General features: G+C 36.8%; 1 protein-coding gene and 1 pseudogene across 6 annotated transcripts; both read right to left on the bottom strand.

Annotated features, from left to right (window-relative positions):
* Positions 1-574: 574 nt before the first annotated feature.
* LOC131520288 (zinc finger protein 239-like) lies at positions 575-10,350 on the bottom strand. Of its 6 annotated transcripts, none has more exons than XM_058744394.1 (3): positions 5,874-6,132; positions 5,118-5,361; positions 575-2,123 (listed from the first exon to the last, which is right to left on the bottom strand). In XM_058744394.1, exons 2-3 carry the CDS (start codon positions 5,200-5,202, stop codon positions 1,192-1,194), a joined length of 1,017 nt encoding a protein of 338 aa, XP_058600377.1. In that variant the 5' UTR covers positions 5,203-5,361; positions 5,874-6,132; the 3' UTR covers positions 575-1,191. The 6 variants fall into 6 exon arrangements, with proteins under 6 accessions (XP_058600377.1, XP_058600374.1, XP_058600373.1 ...); XM_058744391.1 differs by having other exon boundaries at positions 5,118-5,323; XM_058744390.1 differs by having other exon boundaries at positions 5,118-5,337; positions 5,874-6,131.
* Positions 10,351-14,941: 4,591 nt separating this feature from the next.
* LOC131554247 (gastrula zinc finger protein XlCGF8.2DB-like) lies at positions 14,942-18,547 on the bottom strand (annotated as a pseudogene).
* Between the last annotated feature and the right edge of the window lie 1,174 nt (positions 18,548-19,721).

Below are 19,721 nucleotides of genomic sequence, written 5' to 3'. Positions count from 1 at the left end.
AGATAATTCAAGGGACTACTTAATGACAGCCTTAAGGTTCCTTTAAGTTGACCCTTAGGATTTTTCTTGCAACCCAAGTTTCACTAAGCGTTCCCTTAACCTTATAACTTAGCTTAAGGACTTTGATGTCATGAGCAGATCTTTCCACCTCTTACAGTCATTATTTCACAGCCACTAAACCTTCTTGAACTAAAGCTTTGATGTTTCTCAGCAGTCATCAATGAAGAATCAAGAATGGGCACCAACCTGTTTGTTCCTCAGTATCTTCATGTTTTATTCTGGATGACTGTGATCACTGACTGATACTGAGACCCACAGGACCAGATCTGGAGAAAACAACTGAACTACCTCAAAGCTGAAATTAAATGAACATATATGCAAAATACAGAGTATTTTGGTAATGCTAGTATATTAATAGCATATAGCGATCAATAAGAAGCAACTCATCTTTATGAAATGTGGGATTTACATCATGGAATTTACAGTTACATTTTATGGAAACACATTACTTTATCATCAGATTTAAATATAAAAAGCCTCTTTGTCTCGTCCAAATAGTTGGCTTTTTTCACCTCATTCATTATGATGATGTCTGAGATCTTTTGTAAATTGGCACATTAACACATTTCATTGTGTGTCAACAGACCGAGACAGGATTATCCACTATAATATTTCTGTTTTTATACTGAAATGTAAAATTTGTGTAGAAGTTAAATATAATTAAACAAAAGAATGCAGCGATTCAGATGATGCATGTTTTGTCACTTTTGTCATTCAAATCAAATTACACACCAATGATTGTCTTTCAACATAATGCAGCAGTTTTAATGGAAATGTTAAACCATCTGTAAACTTAATTTTTTTCAGTTTTTTTATTGTTTAATATTTTCCAACTCATGTACAACCGGAACACAAATATAGTAAATGAGTAAATTACATGAATGTGGCTTTTTCAAGCAAGACCTGATCAACACACATTAAAGCCTGACACATTTAGCAAACTAATTACCCAGGAGGAAAGATATAAATGATTTACACTGTAAGAATTATTATCTTGGTGAAGCTTCAAGCATCATTCTATAGTTCCTTAACCTGACTGTGACATCAAATTCACAAAATGAAACTAGATGATGTTGTGCTTTTGGGTGAAGCTCCATATTTTATGTCACAGTTTTATCATGAAAATGTTGCTCACTGTGACGACTTACATTTTTTCATGTGCTTTTTAAGGCTTTTTAGATGTCTAAAGCTCTTCTCACAGGGAGGGCAGTAGTACGGCTTCTCTCCAGTATGAACTCGCTCATGTTCTTTCAGGTCTCCAGCCTGAATGAATCTCTTGTCACAATATGAGCACTTGTAAGGTTTTTCTCCAGTGTGAATCCTTTGGTGAGTTTTCAGATGATCAGCTCTAGTAAATCTCTTCCCACACTCACAACACACATGATCTCTCACACCGGTGTGTATTTTCTGGTGCACTTTACAATGATCCACTCGAGCAAATGTCTCTCCACAAAAAGAACATGCATAAGGCCTCTCATTTGTGTGAATTTTCATGTGTTTTTTCAGAAGTGATGATGATTTAAAATCTGTACCACACTGGTCACAGGTAATCGGCTTTTCCCCAGAGTGAATGAGCAGGTGATAATTAAGATCAATTTTATATCTGAAACTCTCTCCACACTGAGTACAGTGATACGGCTTCTCTCCAGTATGAACTCGCTCATGTATTTTCAGGGTTCCTGCCTGAGTGAAACTCTTGTCACAATATGAGCACTTGTGAGGTTTTTCTCCAGTGTGAATCCTTTTGTGCAGTTTCAAACGGATACCTGTAGCGAAGCTCTTCCCACAATCCAAACACACATGATCTTTCACTTCATCATGGGTTCTCTGATGTTGTTTATAAGTGTCCAGTAGGGTAAAACTCTTTCCACACTGAGTGCATCTGTACGGTTTCTCTCCAGTGTGGATTCTCATGTGTCTTTCAAGGTTTCCTATGTGTGAGAAACTCTTTCCACACTGAGAGCAGGTCTGCAGCTTTTTGGCTTTTGTTCTTTGAGTTTTGAAGTCATGTTTCTCCTCCACTTCATTTAGTTCTTGTCTTTGCTCTTTCATCTCCATCCGGTCTAAAATAATATGTTAGAATCAGTTGATTCCAGATAATTTAACAGCAGAAAACAACAGAGATCAGATGTTTGTATATCATTTCTTTGATGTGCCAAAGGTTAGCTAATTATCTTGTTAGTAGAATTGAATGTTGATGACAACAGGCTTATGATCATTTAAAAGCATTTCTGTATTATTTATCATCCATACCCTGTTGAAAAAACAGCATATATGCTGGTAAGGTATGTTTTGAAGCATGGCTGCTGGTTTAAGCTGGTCCTGAGCAGGAGCTAGTTGCTTATGACCAGCGATAAGAACGAGCTTAAACCAGCAGCCATGCTTCAAAACATACCTTACCAGCATATATGCTGTTTTTTTCAACAGGACATATACTGATCAAAATTTCACAACTAACAAAAACAGTCAGTAATGAAGAATCAAGAATGGACACCAACCTGTTTGTTCCTCAGTATCTTCTTGTTTTATTCTGGATGGTTCTGCATCACTCATGTCTTCAATCTCCTCTTTAATAAACTCCATCTTTAACAGTCAGACAGATTTCAGCTGCTGCACCTGGAGTTTGTTCTTCTCTTGTAGGATGATGTGAATATTCTCCAGTATTTATAGGTGAATTGTTGTGGGCGGGGCTTCACTGTAGGTGTGAACTGTGATCATCGTCTGATACTGAGACCCACAGGACCAGATCTGGAGAAATCAAAAATAGAGGACTTAATTTATACTAAACTACTTCAGTTATGCTGAAATGAATTAAACATATTTCCTGCTAGAAATACAGAGCAGTTTGGTAATGCGGTATATTATCAGCACATGCAAAAGATCAGTAAGAAGCAATTCATTATAAAACAAGATTTTAAGCAGCGAGTTAACTTTTGCATGGAAACAGACCCTTGAGTAGTTGTACTTTAGCATCAGATTTAAAGATTAAAAAAAACAAACATTTAAGCATTTATAGAAATCAATCATTACATGTACTCTATGTTGGAGGAGTTTTCCACACGTCTGAATTATTATTAATTTGTTTATTATTTTGTTCCAAAAAAATAAAGAGAAACTATATATATTACTACTATTATTAATAACATTTTTGTAGTTATATTTAATGGGTCACACGATGTGCAGTGTGAGCACCAAACCAAATCTCCAAGTGATCTCATGAGAACCAGACTGAAAAACTTGCACCCATAATTTATTTCTATTGTATTTTTATTTTTGAAAGGAGGTAGGGGGATTACTGGCACTTTTTTGCGCACTTCAAGCACTGCACATAAACAACGAGTGATTAAAACAGGATAGTCAAATGATTGGGTTACAGAGACGATGTGGCATTATGCAGTGGAATGATGATTGGTTATAAGTCAGATGATTTTATGCATTTTTGATATGTTAGGACAGCCATTCTGCAAGCGGTTCTGAGAGTGAGAGTTCTGTTCTGTGAAGAAGGTCAAAAGGTTTTTTTGCTCTCTGTCCTCGCGGGGAACCCATGACTTTCCTCATGAGAGTCGGATGTGTCGTCTCTTCGACCATTAATCTTGAGTTATCCGCCTAAATTTAACAATCGTCCTCTGTGAAGGAGATAGCTGGTGTCACTCCAGACTTGTTGGAGGCAGCATATCTGATTTACGGTCATCCATGTTGTCTTTGGGGCCTCCTGGAATTCCTCTGCTTTTGCTCAGTTCTGCTCACATTATAGCCGTCTGATTCGCTCTAACATCCTACACTCTATAGTATAAGTCAAAATTCACAAAATTAAACTAAATGTTTTTGTGCTTTTGAGAGAAACTCAATATTATGTTTATCTCACACTATTTAGGCTGTTCTAACATGAAAATGTTGCTCACTGTGACAAATTAGGACATTTTTTCATGTGCCTTTCAAGGCCTCTTAAAAATCTAAAGCTCTTCTCACAGGGAGGGCAGTAGTACGGCTTCTCTCCAGTGTGAACTTGCTCATGTGCCTTCAGGTTTCCAGACTGATTGAAACTCTTGTCACAGTATGAGCACTTGTAAGGTTTTTCTCCAGTGTGAATCCTTTGGTGCTGTTTCAGTTTGTCAGCTCTAGTAAAGCTCTTCCCACACTCACAACACACATGATCTTTCTCACCGGTGTGTTTTTTCTGGTGCCGTTTACAATGATCCAGTCGAACAAAACTCTCTCCACAAAATGAACATGCAAAAGGCCTCTCATTTGTATGAATTTTCATGTGTTCTTTTAGCTGTACTGATGATTTCAAATCTTTACCACACTGATCACAGGTAAATGGCTTTTCTCCAGAGTGAACGCGCAGGTGATAATTGAGATCAGTTCTATATCTGAAACTCTCTCCACACGGAGTACAGTGATACGGCTTCTCTCCAGTATGAACTCGCTCGTGTATTTTCAGGGTTCCTGACTGAGTGAAACTCTTGTCACAATATGAGCACTTGTGAGGTTTTTCTCCAGTGTGAATCCTTTGGTGCTGTTTCAAACGACTAACTTTAGCAAAGCTCTTCCCACACTCACGACACACATGATCTTTCACTTCATTATGGGTTCTCTGGTGCTGTTTACAATTTTCCATCAGCGAGCAACTCTTTCCATGGAAAGAACACGAGAGAGGTTTCTCATTTATATGGTCCTTCAGGTGTGTTTTCAGATTTGATGAATCTTTGCCACGCTGATCACAGGTCTGCAGCTTTTTGGCTTTTATTCTTTGAGTTTTGAAGTCACAGTGTTTCTCCTCCACTTCATTCAGTTCTTGTCTTTGCTCTGTCACTTTCATCGGGTCTAATTGAAAAAGTCAGAAATAGTTCAAAAATGAGAAATGCAAAAATTCAGATGAACCTCAGAAGTCAATAATTAAGAATCAAGAATGGAAATTTGATTTGCCAAAGATTAGTGATTATAATATAACAACAGTGATCATTTTAATTAATTTCAATATAATTTATCATCAATATACTAATCAAAATTTTACTACTAACAAAAAAGTCAACAATGAAGAATCAAGAACCAACCTGTTTGTTCCTCAGTATCTTCATGTTTTATTCTGGATGGTTCTGCATCACTCATGTCTTCAATCTCCTCTTTAATAAACTCCATCTTTAACAGTCAGACAGATTTCAGCTGCTGCACCTGGAGTTTGTTCTTCTCCTCTAGGATGATGTGAATATTTCCCAAGTTTTTATCAGCCCAGAGACGTCAAAGTGGGTGGACCTCATCTCTGTATGGGAGGGGCTTGCGTCACATGTGGGCAGATGCCTTCAAATTAGTGTTACTCAATGTATTACTTTTATTACACTTAAACTAAGTGAACATATGTATTTGCTCTATAGGATGGTAGCTCTAAGGTTCTTAATAAAGATGAAACAGGTAAAATCTTCAATTAACACATAAAATAAACTTAAATTTAATACCAAAAACATAAAAACATATACAAAGTAATCTCCAGAAAGGCCAAATATAATTAAGTTAATGACTAAATGACTTAATTCATGTTTATTTGTAGGCCTGTGTTGCTTCTCCTACAAATTATTGCAAAGCAGCTTCACAGAAAATTAAAGTTTCTACATTATATTTAGGAGTAGCTTATCAGTGGTGACTATGTCAAGGTGATGTCCATGAGGCAGACATGTACAATCAATTTTTATATTATAAATGAACCACAAAATAAATCCTACTGTTCATTATCACTAAACTCTCTCTTAACACATCACTCTCCCACAATATTAAAACCTGCACAGAATGTGTAAATGAGTGCTTAAGTACCTCACCTCTCAGGCTGGTTCATGTGAATCTCTGTGAATCGGTGTCAACATCCAGACTTAAAATTGAAGCATCCAGCGAAAATACTCATCAACTTTTCTACCCTTTCTACTCTGGACTTTTCAAAGAAGTAAACATCTATTTGAAACAGTAAAACTTCACTCCTGCCTTGAGTTCCTCTCTGTTTGTTTTTGTGGATTCATATGGAAACCTCTGTAGCGTTTACTGCCACCTACTGGATATTCCTGGTCATTTATAAATACACTCAGAACACTAATACATGTTTGTGGCTAGTTGTATTCCTCATTTGCAAGTTGCTTCGGATAAAAGCATTTGCCAAATTAATAAATGTAAATGATTAAGCAGATGGCATCAATGTATCCTAGTCACTCAAGACCTTGTCAGTGAAATAGTCATTTATTTTTGTTATTACACAGAGACAGAGACAGACATCAGTATCTATCTTATGATCCTGTTTATAAGTGAACAGCCCTGAAAAATTCAAAAAAGAATGCACGAGGCGTTTTACCTGCATGAATTTTTATTTTTTAGATTTGATGGCAAAATAAAGGATTTACCACACTGATCACAGATAAATGGCTTTTCTCCAGAGTGAATGTGCAGATGATAAAAGCCTCTTTGTCTCATCCAAATAGTTCACTGTTTTCACCTCATTCATTATGATGATGTCTGAGATGTTTTGTAAATTGGCACATTAAGCGCATTTCATTGGTGTCAATGGGCTGAGAGATTGTTAATTTGTTAATCTAATTGTTATCTGACTCCATCTTATTATGACCTCGAATTTAGGTTACCATGCCAGTTATTATTGATCATAGGATAATTTATCTAGACATCTGATTATTATCTATAAGCACACTTTGAATCAACGATCTCACAGTGAGTCAGAACGAAAACAAATGTAAGAACTTATTATCAGTCAGGTAAAAATGTATTATACCAATTACATAGCCAATTCAGAGATATCAATTCAAATTTCAAAAGTTCAATGACAAAACAAGACATCAAATTCTCAAAGATAAAACTAAGAGCAAAGGATGCATACTGACTTCAGAAAGATGGAATACGGAGTATATGCAACATTTTCTTTAAGTAGGCCTAATCAGACCAAGACAAACATCCTCCAAATGGAGACAGAAACTAACAATTGGAATTTGCATTGATTAAGGCCTAGATGTTGAGAGTTTTACACCTTTTGGGGGCAGATGGTAATTTGCATGAAAGACACTGGGAAAGGGCACACCCAACAGTAAACAAAACACCTCTAGGATCCATTATCTTTCAGTCTGCTTCTTGTAAGATTGAGACTATTGTACCAGTCACACTGAGACATTTTAAATGATACCAAACATGACTTCTGTTACAATCGAAGCTCCCGCACCACTCCCTCTCGGCCACCAGAGGGAACCATCCCCTGAATACTAACCCCATTTCGGACTCAGTTTCCCATCATCCCTCATACCTGGGCCTAATCACCTTGCCACACCTGCACCTCATTCACACACCCATACTTAAGCAGCACACTTCCATGCACACATTGTGAAGTCTTGATTTGCCCTGGCTGTCACTACTGAGCGTTTCTACCCGTGTTTGCTTTTCTGTTACTATCTCTGCTTTGGTTATCGACTCTGTGATCCCTCTCTGGTTGCCCTGATTTGGACTGTTTCTCTGGACTCTGATTATAAGCCGCCTGCCTCGATTACTCTGCCTGTTTCTCCCGACTACGTCTCTGTCTTGCCTACTCTGTTACTATTGCTGGTCAATTGCCCTATTCTGCCTGACTATTCTAATAAAGCTGCAAATGGATCCCGATCTGTCTGATGATTCACAACAACTTTTAATTCACTTGCATTGGCACAGAACATTTTATACTTATATGTGACCCTAGACCACAAAACCAGTGGAAGTGTCAATTTTTTTTCGAAATTGAGATTTATACATCATCTGAAAGCTGAATAAATAAGCTTTCCATCAATGTATGGTTTGTTAGGATCGGACAGTATTTGGCCGAGATACAACTATTTGAAAATCTGAGAAAAAATCTAAATATTGAGAAAATTGACTTTTAAGTTGTCCAAATGAATTCTTAGCAATGCATATTACTAATCAAAATTAAGTTTTTATACATTTACGGTAAGATATTTACAAAATATCTTCATGGAATATGATCTTTACTTAATATCCTAATGATTTTTGGCATAAAAGAAAAATGTATATAATTTTGACACGTACAATGTATTTTTGGCTATTGCTACAAATATACCCCAGCGACTTAAGACTGGTTTTGTGGTCCAGGGTCACATATAATCATTCTGAGATTCTGAGTGAAGGGAAGAATGGGTGGAGGGATTGAAGTGGAGGAGAAAGAATAAATGTGAAGGAAAGATGGGAGGGAAGGAAGCTTTCTGCATCTCCGTAGGGTGTGAAAACATATGCCTGTATGTCTTTATATTGTCTGTATCGCAGGGTATCAAAGTAACTAAGGTTCTTTTGTATTATATTTTTATTAAAGAAATTATGAATTAATCAAATCAATGCAAATATAACCATTTCTGTATGAAGTTATTCTACTATTATAATCATGCATTTGCCTGTGTGTATAGAGGCCTGGAGAGAATGGAATGTGCAGTCATTATAACAGTACAGGATATGGTGAAGCTGCACATCCTGTTTTGACATTAGACACAATATATGATGAGGCCTCCTGTCTACTTTTTAAAAACAGACTAGAGTCACAGCCAAAAAAGGTAAAAAGAAAAAAAGATAATGACAGTGCATAAAATATACGAAACTCTATGGAAGCTTCAAGAATCACTCTATTGTACACTTTATAGTTAAATGCACAAAATTAAACTAGGTGCTGTTGTGCTTTTAGGTGAAACTATATTTTGTTTATCTCACAAAAATTACTAGTTTTAACACAAAAATGTTGCTCACTGTGACGACGTGTGACATTTTTTCATGTGCTTTTTAAGGCTTTTTAAATGTCTAAAGCTCTTCTCACAGGGAGGGCAGTAGTACGGCTTCTCTCCAGTATGAACTCGCTCGTGTGATTTCAGGGATCCTAACTGATTGAAACTCTTGTCACAATATGAGCACTTGTAAGGTTTTTCTCCAGTGTGAAGTATTTGGTGCTGTTTCAGATTGTCAGCTCTAGTAAAGCTCTTCCCACACTCACAACACACATGATCTTTCTCACCGGTGTGTGTTTTCTGGTGCCGTTTACAATGATCCAGCCGAGCAAAACACTTTTCACAATACGAACATGCATAAGGTCTCACATTTGTATGAATTTTCATGTGTTCTTCTAGTTTTGATGATAATTTAAAATCTGTACCACACTGATCACAGGTAAATGGCTTTACTCCAGAGTGAACGAGCAGGTGATGGTCCAGACCAGTTTTACATCTGAAACTCTTTCCACAGTGAGTACAGTGATATGGCTTCTCTCCAGTATGAACTCGCTCATGTATTTTCAAAGGTCCAGACTGAGTGAAACTCTTGTCACAATATGAGCACTTGTGAGGTTTTTCTCCAGTGTGAATCATTTTGTGCAGTTTCAAACTAGTAACGTTAGTGAAGCTTTTCCCACAATTCAAACACATGTGATCTTTCACATCATTATGTGTTTTCTGATGCTGTTTAAAATTCTCCATCAATGAACAATCAGCTGAATGTGAGCAGCATTTTGTTTCTTAATCTTTGAGTTCTGAAGTCACTGTGTTCCTCCTCCCCTTCGGTCAGCTCTTGTCTTTGCTCTATGTAAAATAAACATATGAAGTAGTTTGACTTAGTTCAAAGAGGATAAATGTGAAAATTCAACCGAACCCTGAGTAGAAGAAAATAGCAGAGATCAGGTCTGGGAGTATCAAGAATCATATTTGTTATGCGCCAAATGTTAGTTCTTCTGTGAGAAATCTCTCTTGAAGTTTTAAGGTTTTGATGCCAGAAGATTGATTTTATTATGAGAAATAATGAAACCGAGAGACTCTGCAGAGAATCTCTAGAATCTGTCTTTTCTCTCTCTCTTTTATATAGGTTTCCATAAACAATACATATCATTCAGGCCACTATTACTCATTACTCAACTTTTGACCCCAGTCTTTATCTCATCATGACAGCATAATAGTAACACAAAGAGGTCTCAGTTCATATCACATGTCAGCACAAGGTCATCACCATGTTTTCTCTTATAATGGCAGCTCATCATATTTGAGCACACACATAAATACATGACTATAATATAGAATAACTCATATATATATATATATAGAGTGACATTCACATTGATTATGCTTGATTAATATTGATTAATAGAAATCTTCTACACGAGTTAGGCTACATAGTTGTATGGAAAGGCACCCCAGGGTAGTTTAACTATAGCATCAGAGTTAAATATAAAATAATCCTCATTTAAGCACTGATAGAAATCAATATTTACCCGTGCTCTCTATGTTGGAGGAGTTTTCCACCGAGTCTGAACAGTGTGAAAGAACGCCAGGAAAGAAACAGCAGCGTCAGTGACACTCATAGGCCCCGCCCCCTTCTGAGCGCTGTTAGACCACGCCCACACCGGGGGGAAAAACAATCCAACCCTGCGTCTAATGTGCATACTATCCAACCTATCTGCCCTAAATAGTATTGAAAATTACTAATATCACATAGAATTTAGAATTTAGAAACCCAGAACTACGTTTTTATAACCTGTCGACCCCCAAAAAACGAGTGTTTAAGGACAAATAGTTGTAGATGTCGGGTAGGCTACTTCACGTTGGTCCATTCAGTTGGATCATTTCCCAAACAAAAGGAAGGTAAAGAAAAGGGGCAGTGGCATAGACCAATAAAATTTAGTTTTTCCATATATCACCCTCTCAGGTTCACATAGGGTGGTGAAATAATCATCTAACATGGTCAAAAAGTTTCCTGTCGCCGATTACTTTTCCCTCCAGTGGGCGCAGATCTGAGTAACATGACACGTTGCGCTCTACTTTTTTGCCCTTAAATGCTCGATTTTTGGGGTCGAGTTGGTGGACAGTTTATAAAAACGTAGTTTTGTTTTGTTTACTGTACACCTCGTCACAAGGTGCAGCTTTTAGACATTGTTCTGTTTTTTGTTATAAGTCAGAAATGACAACGAGGCAGCTTCTATTGTGTAAACTAAACTAAAATACATGTTTTTTTTGGCTGGGTCTCCTCTCTTTATAATGTTACCTGATAGCTCTGCGTATGTCATAAATCATTAACCTAGTTTTTGTTCAGGAGCTCCCTGTTTTTCTGACTGAAAATATAACAATGTGTATAACTGGAGAGAGTGCTAAAGCTACTCATGGTCAGTGTTGGGCACGTTACTTTAAAAAAGTAATTAGTTATAGTTACTAGTTACTTCTCACAAATAGTAACTGAGTTAGTAACTGAGTTACATCATTATAAAAGTAACTAATTACCAGGGAAAGTAACTATTGCGTTACTTTAAAAAAAATGTTCAAATGTCAAATAACTTTGGATGCCCCCAATATTAAATATGTGACCCTGGACCACAAAACCAGTCTTAAGTCGCTGGGGTATATTTGTAGCAATAGCCAAAAATACATTGTATGGGTCAAAATTATCAATTTTTCTTTTATGCCAAAAATAATTAGGATATGAAATAAAGATCATGTTCCATGAAGATATTTTGTACATTTCTTACCATAAATATATCAAAACTTCATTTTTGTTTTGTAATATGCATTGCTAAGAACTTCATTTGGACAACTTTAAAGGCGATTTTCTCAATATTTAGATTTTGGACCCTCAGATTCCAGATTTTCAAATAGTTGTATCTCAGCCAAATATTGTGCGATCCTAAAAACAATACATCAATGGAAAGCTTATTTATTCAGCTTTCAGATCATGTATAAATCTCAATTTCGGAAAACTGACACTTTTGTGGTCCAGGGTCACATGTTAAATTAATGAAATGGACACTAAAAAGAATTAATTATTATTATAAAACATTGTACATTAATCTACACTATTTATCTACTGACACTTAGTATCAGTCAGTCAAGCATTATAATATAATATTATGATAATTTAATATTATATGATGATAGAACTTTAGTAATTAGAATAACCAAGTATGAATGCATATTTGTCATCAATATAAAACGCACTAAGGATTAATGAGCTGCTGGGTTCATGAATATTAATCACCTTGTCTGCATTCGCTCGAATTGATTTGCTGAAATCAAAACAGGGACGATAATAGGTGAGCGCCAGCCAATGAGATTGTCGTTTGCGCATTAGTTCCGCCCACTACCGGAGAAACCTGTTCTTAAGAGCCGAAGAATTCCAAAGGAACTCCGTTATTTTGACAGGAAAATACAAGAAAGAATATCGTTTACATGTAGCGCGTCAATTCTGCATGTTATGAAAGACTCTCTTGCTCTGTATCTTTCTTTGCGTGCGTTTATGTGAGAGAAAGAGACGGCGAGTCGTGCGCCTTCACACTAGAGTTTATGGTCCTTCAAATACAGCTACACACTGCGCATCCATTCAGATGAACTGAACAATTCAATTCTAATAATATAATATACTAACGCCACATTTTATTTTCAGTAATGGTAACGGCGTTGTAACGGGGGAAACAGTAATTCGTTTGATTACTCATAACGCCGTTAGTAACGCCGTTCATTTATAATGCCGTTATTCCCATCACTGCTCATGGTCGTATTTTTAATGGAAAATGATAAGAAATGATCATTCTTTCTAAATGTGATGTAGACCTAAACTGTCTGTTACTACAAATAAACAGAAACAGACGCGACTGAATGGCTATGTGTGTCTTTCTTTTGTGAAATAACGGTAAATACCACTTTATTTCTGTGTGACTAATTATCAATCCTGACACAAACTAATTAATCAATGTAGCCCTTATTATTGTAAAACTGGTAAATCGCTTTGGTTTTAAATCTTTAAGAAAACAACAAAACACGCAAACAAACGGCCGCTTTTATCACGTTCGTTTTGTGACCTCGCTAGTTCCAGTGAATTATTTCTTATATAACTTCTCTTTGTTGGTGAAGTGATAGGGTTGCGTGTTGTTCTTTCCGAGAGGCGTGTAAAGGGCGGGTTTTAGTGAAGCACTATGGAGCTTCTGGCCCGATTTTGGAAACGCATCGTGATTTTGGGCTCGGTGCTACAGGTCCGAGGCTATTAGCCCCGCCCGGCCTACTGAAAGCCAACTGGCTCGCACTGGCCCATCAGTGGAAAAGACCCGAAAAACACTTAGCCTCTTCACTAATCAGCACACAAAATACCATTGGTATACGACTTCCGCCGCCTCACCGGAAGTTTTACCCACGTTCTTTTTTACAGTAGCCGTCCCCCGGAAACTTGTGGATAGACCGCCTATTTTACATATGCATAAAAATCGCCCAGTGATAATGTGCAATGTCTGTTTGTTACGACGGCGTTTTAGTGCCACATTAAAAAATAAAAAAAATCTAAGATTACTAGATTAAAGTAGTAATATTTCGAGAATTAAGTAGAAATTAGGAGAATAAAGTCGAAATACTACGAGAATAAAGTCGAAATGTTACGAGAATAAAGTCAAAATGTTTCGAGAATAAAGTCGAAATGTTTCGAGAATTTAAATCGTAGAAATTAAAGTTATAATATTTTGAGAGTGTAGCCTATATTGTGCATGCAAATGGCCCGCATTGAGAGCACCGGGAGAAGTTGCCAGGCCACCGGAATTGATTACTGATTACTGGGATGTCAATTTTAAGGACTCGCGGAAACATCTTAAAATCAAGAATATGATATTTATTAACAGACTGAACAGGAACAACTGTTTATCTTAACATCAGCTCACACACTCAATCGACATTCCTTTGGGGGGCGCTGTAGCTCTCTTATTTAACCCTTTTTTAATACACTACAAATATATGTGCACAGGATCTACAGGATCATCACCACTGAAATGTCACTTAATTTAGTTTTTGTCTTTGCTCTTTCACTTCCATTTGGTTAGAATCAGTTCCAGGATAATAAATGTCAAAATTAGTGTGAACCCAGATTTAACAGCAGAAAGCAACAGTGAAAGAGGTATTTGAGATATCAGCTCTTTGATCTTCAAAGGTTAGTTCTGTCATTCACTTGTTAATACAATCTGCTATACCAGATTATGATCTATGTATTTAATATGTCATCCCTTGCTTTTTAATTATTATTATTATTATTATTTTACATTATATGTAAACCAATCCAAACAGCCAGTGATCATTGTGCATTCAAACTTGAAACAAATACATGTTTTGTCTTTAAACTTGCATTATTCAAGGCAAACTATACACAAATAATGGAATTTTAAACCATCAGAAAATAAAGAAAACAGTCGACTTTTTTCAGCTGATTTTGTGGAGTATATTCATTAATCTTGCTTAAATATAATAAACAGAATTATATAGCTATTAATAAGAGAATATTATTGTACTATTATGTATTTGATTGCGTGTGAGGATATAATATAACTAGAATGCATTAATATATGGAGAAGGACCCTTTCCTTAAATACAGAAGGTAGAAATAAGTCAAGGACATGCTTAGAGAATGATTTTCCTTTAGGTGCTCATCTTTGGTAAAGACCCTGTGCCTAAAAATGCACAGGCAGAGGAGTGTTACATATATTGAATATCTTCAAAGTGTATGTGAATGCAAAACTGGATTCTAGAGGAATGTTACATATGGCATGTTATTGTTTATTTTCAATTGTACGGTCAGAGCACAATATAGAAAACAAGTGAATGACAGGAAAATGTCTTACTAAAGCAAGACCTGCTTAGTACAGCCACATTTAGCAAACTAATTACCCAGGAGGAAAGATACAAATTATTATTTACAGTCTAAGAATTATTTTCTGGTGAAGCTTCAAACATTACTCAATAGTTCCTTAACCTGACTGTGAAATGAAATTTACAAAATGAAACTAGATATAGTGTTGTGTTTTGGGGTGAAGCTCCATATTTTATGTCACACAGTTTACTTGACTGTTTAATCATGAAAATGTTGCTCACTGTGATGACTTACATTTTTTCATGTGCTTTTTAAGGCTTTTTAAACATCTAAAGCTCTTCTCACAGGGAGGGCAGTAGTACGGCTTCTCTCCAGTGTGAACTTGCTCATGTAATTTCAGGTCTCCAGACTGATTGAAACTCTTGTCACAATACGAGCACTTGTAAGGTTTTTCTCCAGTGTGAATTCTTTGGTGCCGTTTCAGGCGGTCAGCTCTAGTAAAGCTCTTCCCACACTCACAACACACATGATCTTTCTCACCGGTGTGTTTTTTCTGGTGCCGTTTACAATGATCCACTCAAGCAAAACTCTCTCCACAAAATGAACATGCATAAGGCCTCTCATTTGTGTGAATTTTCATATGTTTTTTTTAGCTGTACTGATGATTTAAAATCTTTACCACACTGATCACAGGTAAATGGCTTTTCTCCAGAGTGAACGCGCAGGTGATAATTGAGATGAGGTTTATATCTGTATCTCTTTCCACACTGAGTACAGTGATACGGCTTCTCTCCAGTATGAACTCGCTCATGTATTTTCAGGCTTCCAGACACAGTAAAACTCTTGTCACAATATAAGCACTTGTAAGGTTTTTCTCCGGTGTGAATCCTTTGGTGCAGTTTCAGATTGGCAGCTCTTTTAAAGCTCTTTCCACATTCAAAGCACATGTGCTCTCTCAGTTTATTATGAATTTCACAATGCTGTTTATAAGTGTCCATTTGTATAAAACTCTTTCCACACTGAGGGCATGTGTATGGTTTCTCTTCAGTGTGGACTATCATGTGTCTTATAAGGTTTCTTTTGTGTGAGAAACTCTTTCCACACTGTGAGCAGGTCTGCAGCTGTTTGGCTTTTGTTTTTTGAGTTTTGAAGTCAAAGTGTTTCTCCTCCACTTCATTCAGTTCTTGTTTTTGCTCTTTCATCTCCATCCGGTCTAAAATAAACAAGTAAGAATCAGTTTATGTGAACCCTTATTTAACAGCAGAAAACAACAGAGATCAGATACTGTAAAATCAGATGTCTGATGTCTGATGTGCAAAAGATTAGTTAATTATCTTGTGAATTCAATTAAACGTGGATGACAACAGTGTTATGATCATTTAAATGCATTTCTGTATCATACAGGTGCATCTCAATAAATTAGAATGTTGTGGAAAAGTTCATTTATTTCAGTAATTCAACTCAAATTGTGAAACTCGTGTATTAAATAAATTCAATGCACACAGACTGAAGTAGTTTAAGTCTTTGGTTCTTTTAATTGTGATGATTTTGGCTCACATTTAACAAAAACCCACCAATTCACAACAATCTCAATCTCAACAAATTAGAATACTTCATAAGACCAATAAAATAAAAAAAAAACATTTTTAGTGAATTGTTGGCCTTATGGAAAGTATGTTCATTTACTGTATATGTACTCGATACTTGGTAGGGGCTCCTTTTGCTTTAATTACTGCCTCAATTCGGCGTGGCATGGAGGTGATCAGTTTGTGGCACTGCTGAGGTGGTGTGGAGGTGGTCTGCCCAGGTTTCTTTGACAGTGGTCTTCAGCTCATCTGCATTTTTTGGTCTCTTGTTTCTCATTTTCCTCTTGACAATACCCCATAGATTCTCTCTGGGGTTCAGGTCTGGTGAGTTTGCTGGCCAGTCAAGCACACCAACACCATGGTCATTTAACCAACTTTTGGTGCTTTTGGCAGTCAATATGTTTACATGGACATCAATACTCCGATTTTAATACGATTTAATACGATAGACAATACTCTGATTAAGAGTCTACCATGTAAACAGAGATTTTTGATGACCTTAAACACAAATCGAATTAAGACATGTGGTGTATTCCTATTTTAGTCGCATTATTGAAGTACAGTACAGACATGTAAACACCTTAATCAAACTATTACTGTCGTGTAGGATTTTTCGCCGCATTTTGCGACAGGACACACACACAGCAGCGGTCAACCATTTGATGGCAAACAAAAGAGCTTCAACACCGCCGTCGCCTGTGTGCACGTACAAATAATTAACTGCACTTGAAGCTTTCATAAAATTAAAAATTAAACACCCAAACCTGTACATGGCATCATCACGAAGACGAACTATATGTTTATACGTGAAATTCTGGAGGAGACATCGGATGGCATCGCGTGGTGACGTAATGACGTGTGCCATTAATCGATCTATGTACTATAACATGTAAAACGGGAACATGAAAGGATTATTCTAAAAGCAACTCATGTAAACACCTTAATCATAATATTGTCTTATTCAGAATAAGGTAAATAATTAGATTACTGATGTCCATGTAAAGGTAGTCAGTGTGGGCAGGTGCCAAATCCTGCTGGAAAATGAAATCAGCATCTTTAAAAAGCTGGTCAGCAGAAGGAAGCATGAAGTGCTCCAAAATTTCTTGGCAAACGGGTGCAGTAACTTTGGTTTTCAAAAAACACAATGGACCAACACCAGCAGATGACATTACACCCCAAATCATCACAGACTGTGGAAACTTAACACCGGACTTCAAGCAACTTGAAGCTATGAGCTTCTCCACCCTTCCTCCAGACTCTAGGACCTTGGTTTCCAAATGAAATACAAAACTTGCTCTCATCTGAAAAGAGGACTTTGGACCACTGGGCAACAGTCCAGTTCTTCTTCTCCTTAGCCCAGGTAAGACGCCTCTGACGTTGTATGTGGTTCAGGAGAGGACAACTGTAGCCAAATTCCTCGACACGTCTGTGTGTGGTGGCTCTTGATGTCTTGACCCCAGCCTCAGTCCATTCCTTGTGAAGTTCACCCAAATTCTTGAATCGATTTTGCTTGACAATCCTCATAAGGCTGCGGTTCTCTCGGTTGGTTGTGCATCTTTTTCTTCCACACTTTTTCCTTCCACTCAACTTTCTGTTAACATGCTTGGATACAGCACTCTGTGAACAGTCAGCTTCTTTGGCAATGAATGTTTGTGGCTTACCCTCCTTGTGAAGGGTGTCAATGATTGTCTTCTGGACAACTGTCAGATCAGCAGTCTTCCCCATGATTGTGTAGCCTAGTGAACCAAACTAAGAGACCATTTTGAAGGCTCAGGAAACCTTAGCAAGTGTTTTGAGTTGATTAGCTGATTGGCATGTCACCATATTCTAATTTGTTGAGATTATTGGTGGGTTTTTGTTAAATGTGAGCCAAAATCACAATTTAATCATCACAATTAAAAACCAAAGACTTAAACTACTTCAGTCTGGGTGCATTGAATTTATTTAATACACGAGTTTCACAATTTGAGTTGAATTACTGAAATAAATGAACTTTTCCATGACTCTCTAATTTACTGAGATGCACCCGTATATCATCTATATACTGATCATAATTTCACAATTAACAAAAACAGTCAGTAATGAAGAATCAAGAATGGACACCAACCTGTTTGTTCCTCAGTATCTTCATGTTTTATTCTGGATGGTTCTGCATCACTCATGTCTTCAATCTCCTCTTTAATAAACTCCATCTTTAACAGTCAGACAGATTTCAGCTGCTGCACCTGGAGTTTGTTCTTCTCTTGTAGGATGATGTGAATATTCTCCAGTATTTATAGGTGAATTGTTGTGGGAGGGGCTTCACTGTAGGTGTGAACTGTGATCATCGTCTGATACTGAGACCCACAGGAGGAATCAAAATACAGGACTTAATTTATACTGAACTGCTTCAGTTATGCTGAAATTAAATGAACATATTTGCTGTTCGAAATACAGAGTATTTCAATCTTTATGAAAGAGGATTTTGAACAGCAAGTTACACTGTTGAAAGGAAATGCACCCCAGTGTAGTTTTACTTTAGCATCAGATTTAAAAATGTACAATGTCTATTTGTAATATAAACTACAAAAGAGCAAAATAACAAAGCCGCCACATTTAACCGAAGTGCTGCTATCTCATTTAAATAGTGCAATGTGATCTCATGATAATTAGCAAAGTATTTTACACAAAATGTGGTTCTATAAAACGTACATTTACTTACGTTTTTACATGCACTAAAACGTATACTTACGTATTTTCAGCATCTAAACGTACAAAACTGATGTACTGACCACATCTAAAAATTTAATCCTTATGAATATTGAAATTGCGGCATTAATTTTATTATTAGTTGTCATATCAATTACCTTGTTTTCAATTGCATCATTAAATTGTTTACTCGTTTACATAATACGAAATGATAACATTTCGTTTTGTTGTGTGATTTCTGCTGCCAGCTCGTTTCCAATAATAGGCCTTAACATTATGCATAATGTTAAACAAGACTTCTCTTTAAACCTTAAAATAAATAACATTTGAAATCGTTTAACCTTTACTTGTCATGTACTTTGTTTGCCATGGGCCACAAAAGGCGTTTTCTCCCACATGCTGTAGCTGACAACACAACTATAAAAAACACCAAAACCGCAACATAATTACGAAATGAAACTATTTTATTCGTGCGCTGTAATCCAGATATTCAGAATCCATACAACTGTGAGGAACAGACCCAACTTCAAGCCTTTATCCGGCGATCTTCATCTCCATCCCAGCAGCAAGTCCAGCGACCATAAACAGCAAACGACCGTAAACGAGCTGACTGACGCGTTCTTTACGAATTCAAATATTGCCGCTTCACACGACAGGGCAGGATAATCGAACGCTCATTGGCTCTCGCCTGCATTCGTCACAGATTGCGACATGTCGTATTCTTCTTCTTAGTCTTCTTGAAATTTATTGGCGGTTGACAAGATGCCGTGTTTCTGGTGAGGT

The sequence above is a fragment of the Onychostoma macrolepis genome, chromosome 15, assembly GCF_012432095.1.
Source record: "Onychostoma macrolepis isolate SWU-2019 chromosome 15, ASM1243209v1, whole genome shotgun sequence".
Classification (NCBI taxonomy): Eukaryota; Metazoa; Chordata; class Actinopteri; order Cypriniformes; family Cyprinidae; genus Onychostoma; species Onychostoma macrolepis.
Note: the sequence above shows the minus strand (reverse complement) of the source record. Positions and strands in the feature narration are given on the sequence as shown.

Coding starts and splice junctions, on each gene's coding strand:
- LOC131520288 (XM_058744393.1), bottom strand. CDS start 2,643: ATGGAGTTTATTAAAGAGGAGATTGAAGACATGAGTGATGCAGAACCA. Junction 2,124..2,558: donor AGATACTGAGGAACAAACAG/GTTGGTGTCCAT, acceptor ATATTATTTTAG/ACCGGATGGAGATGAAAGAG.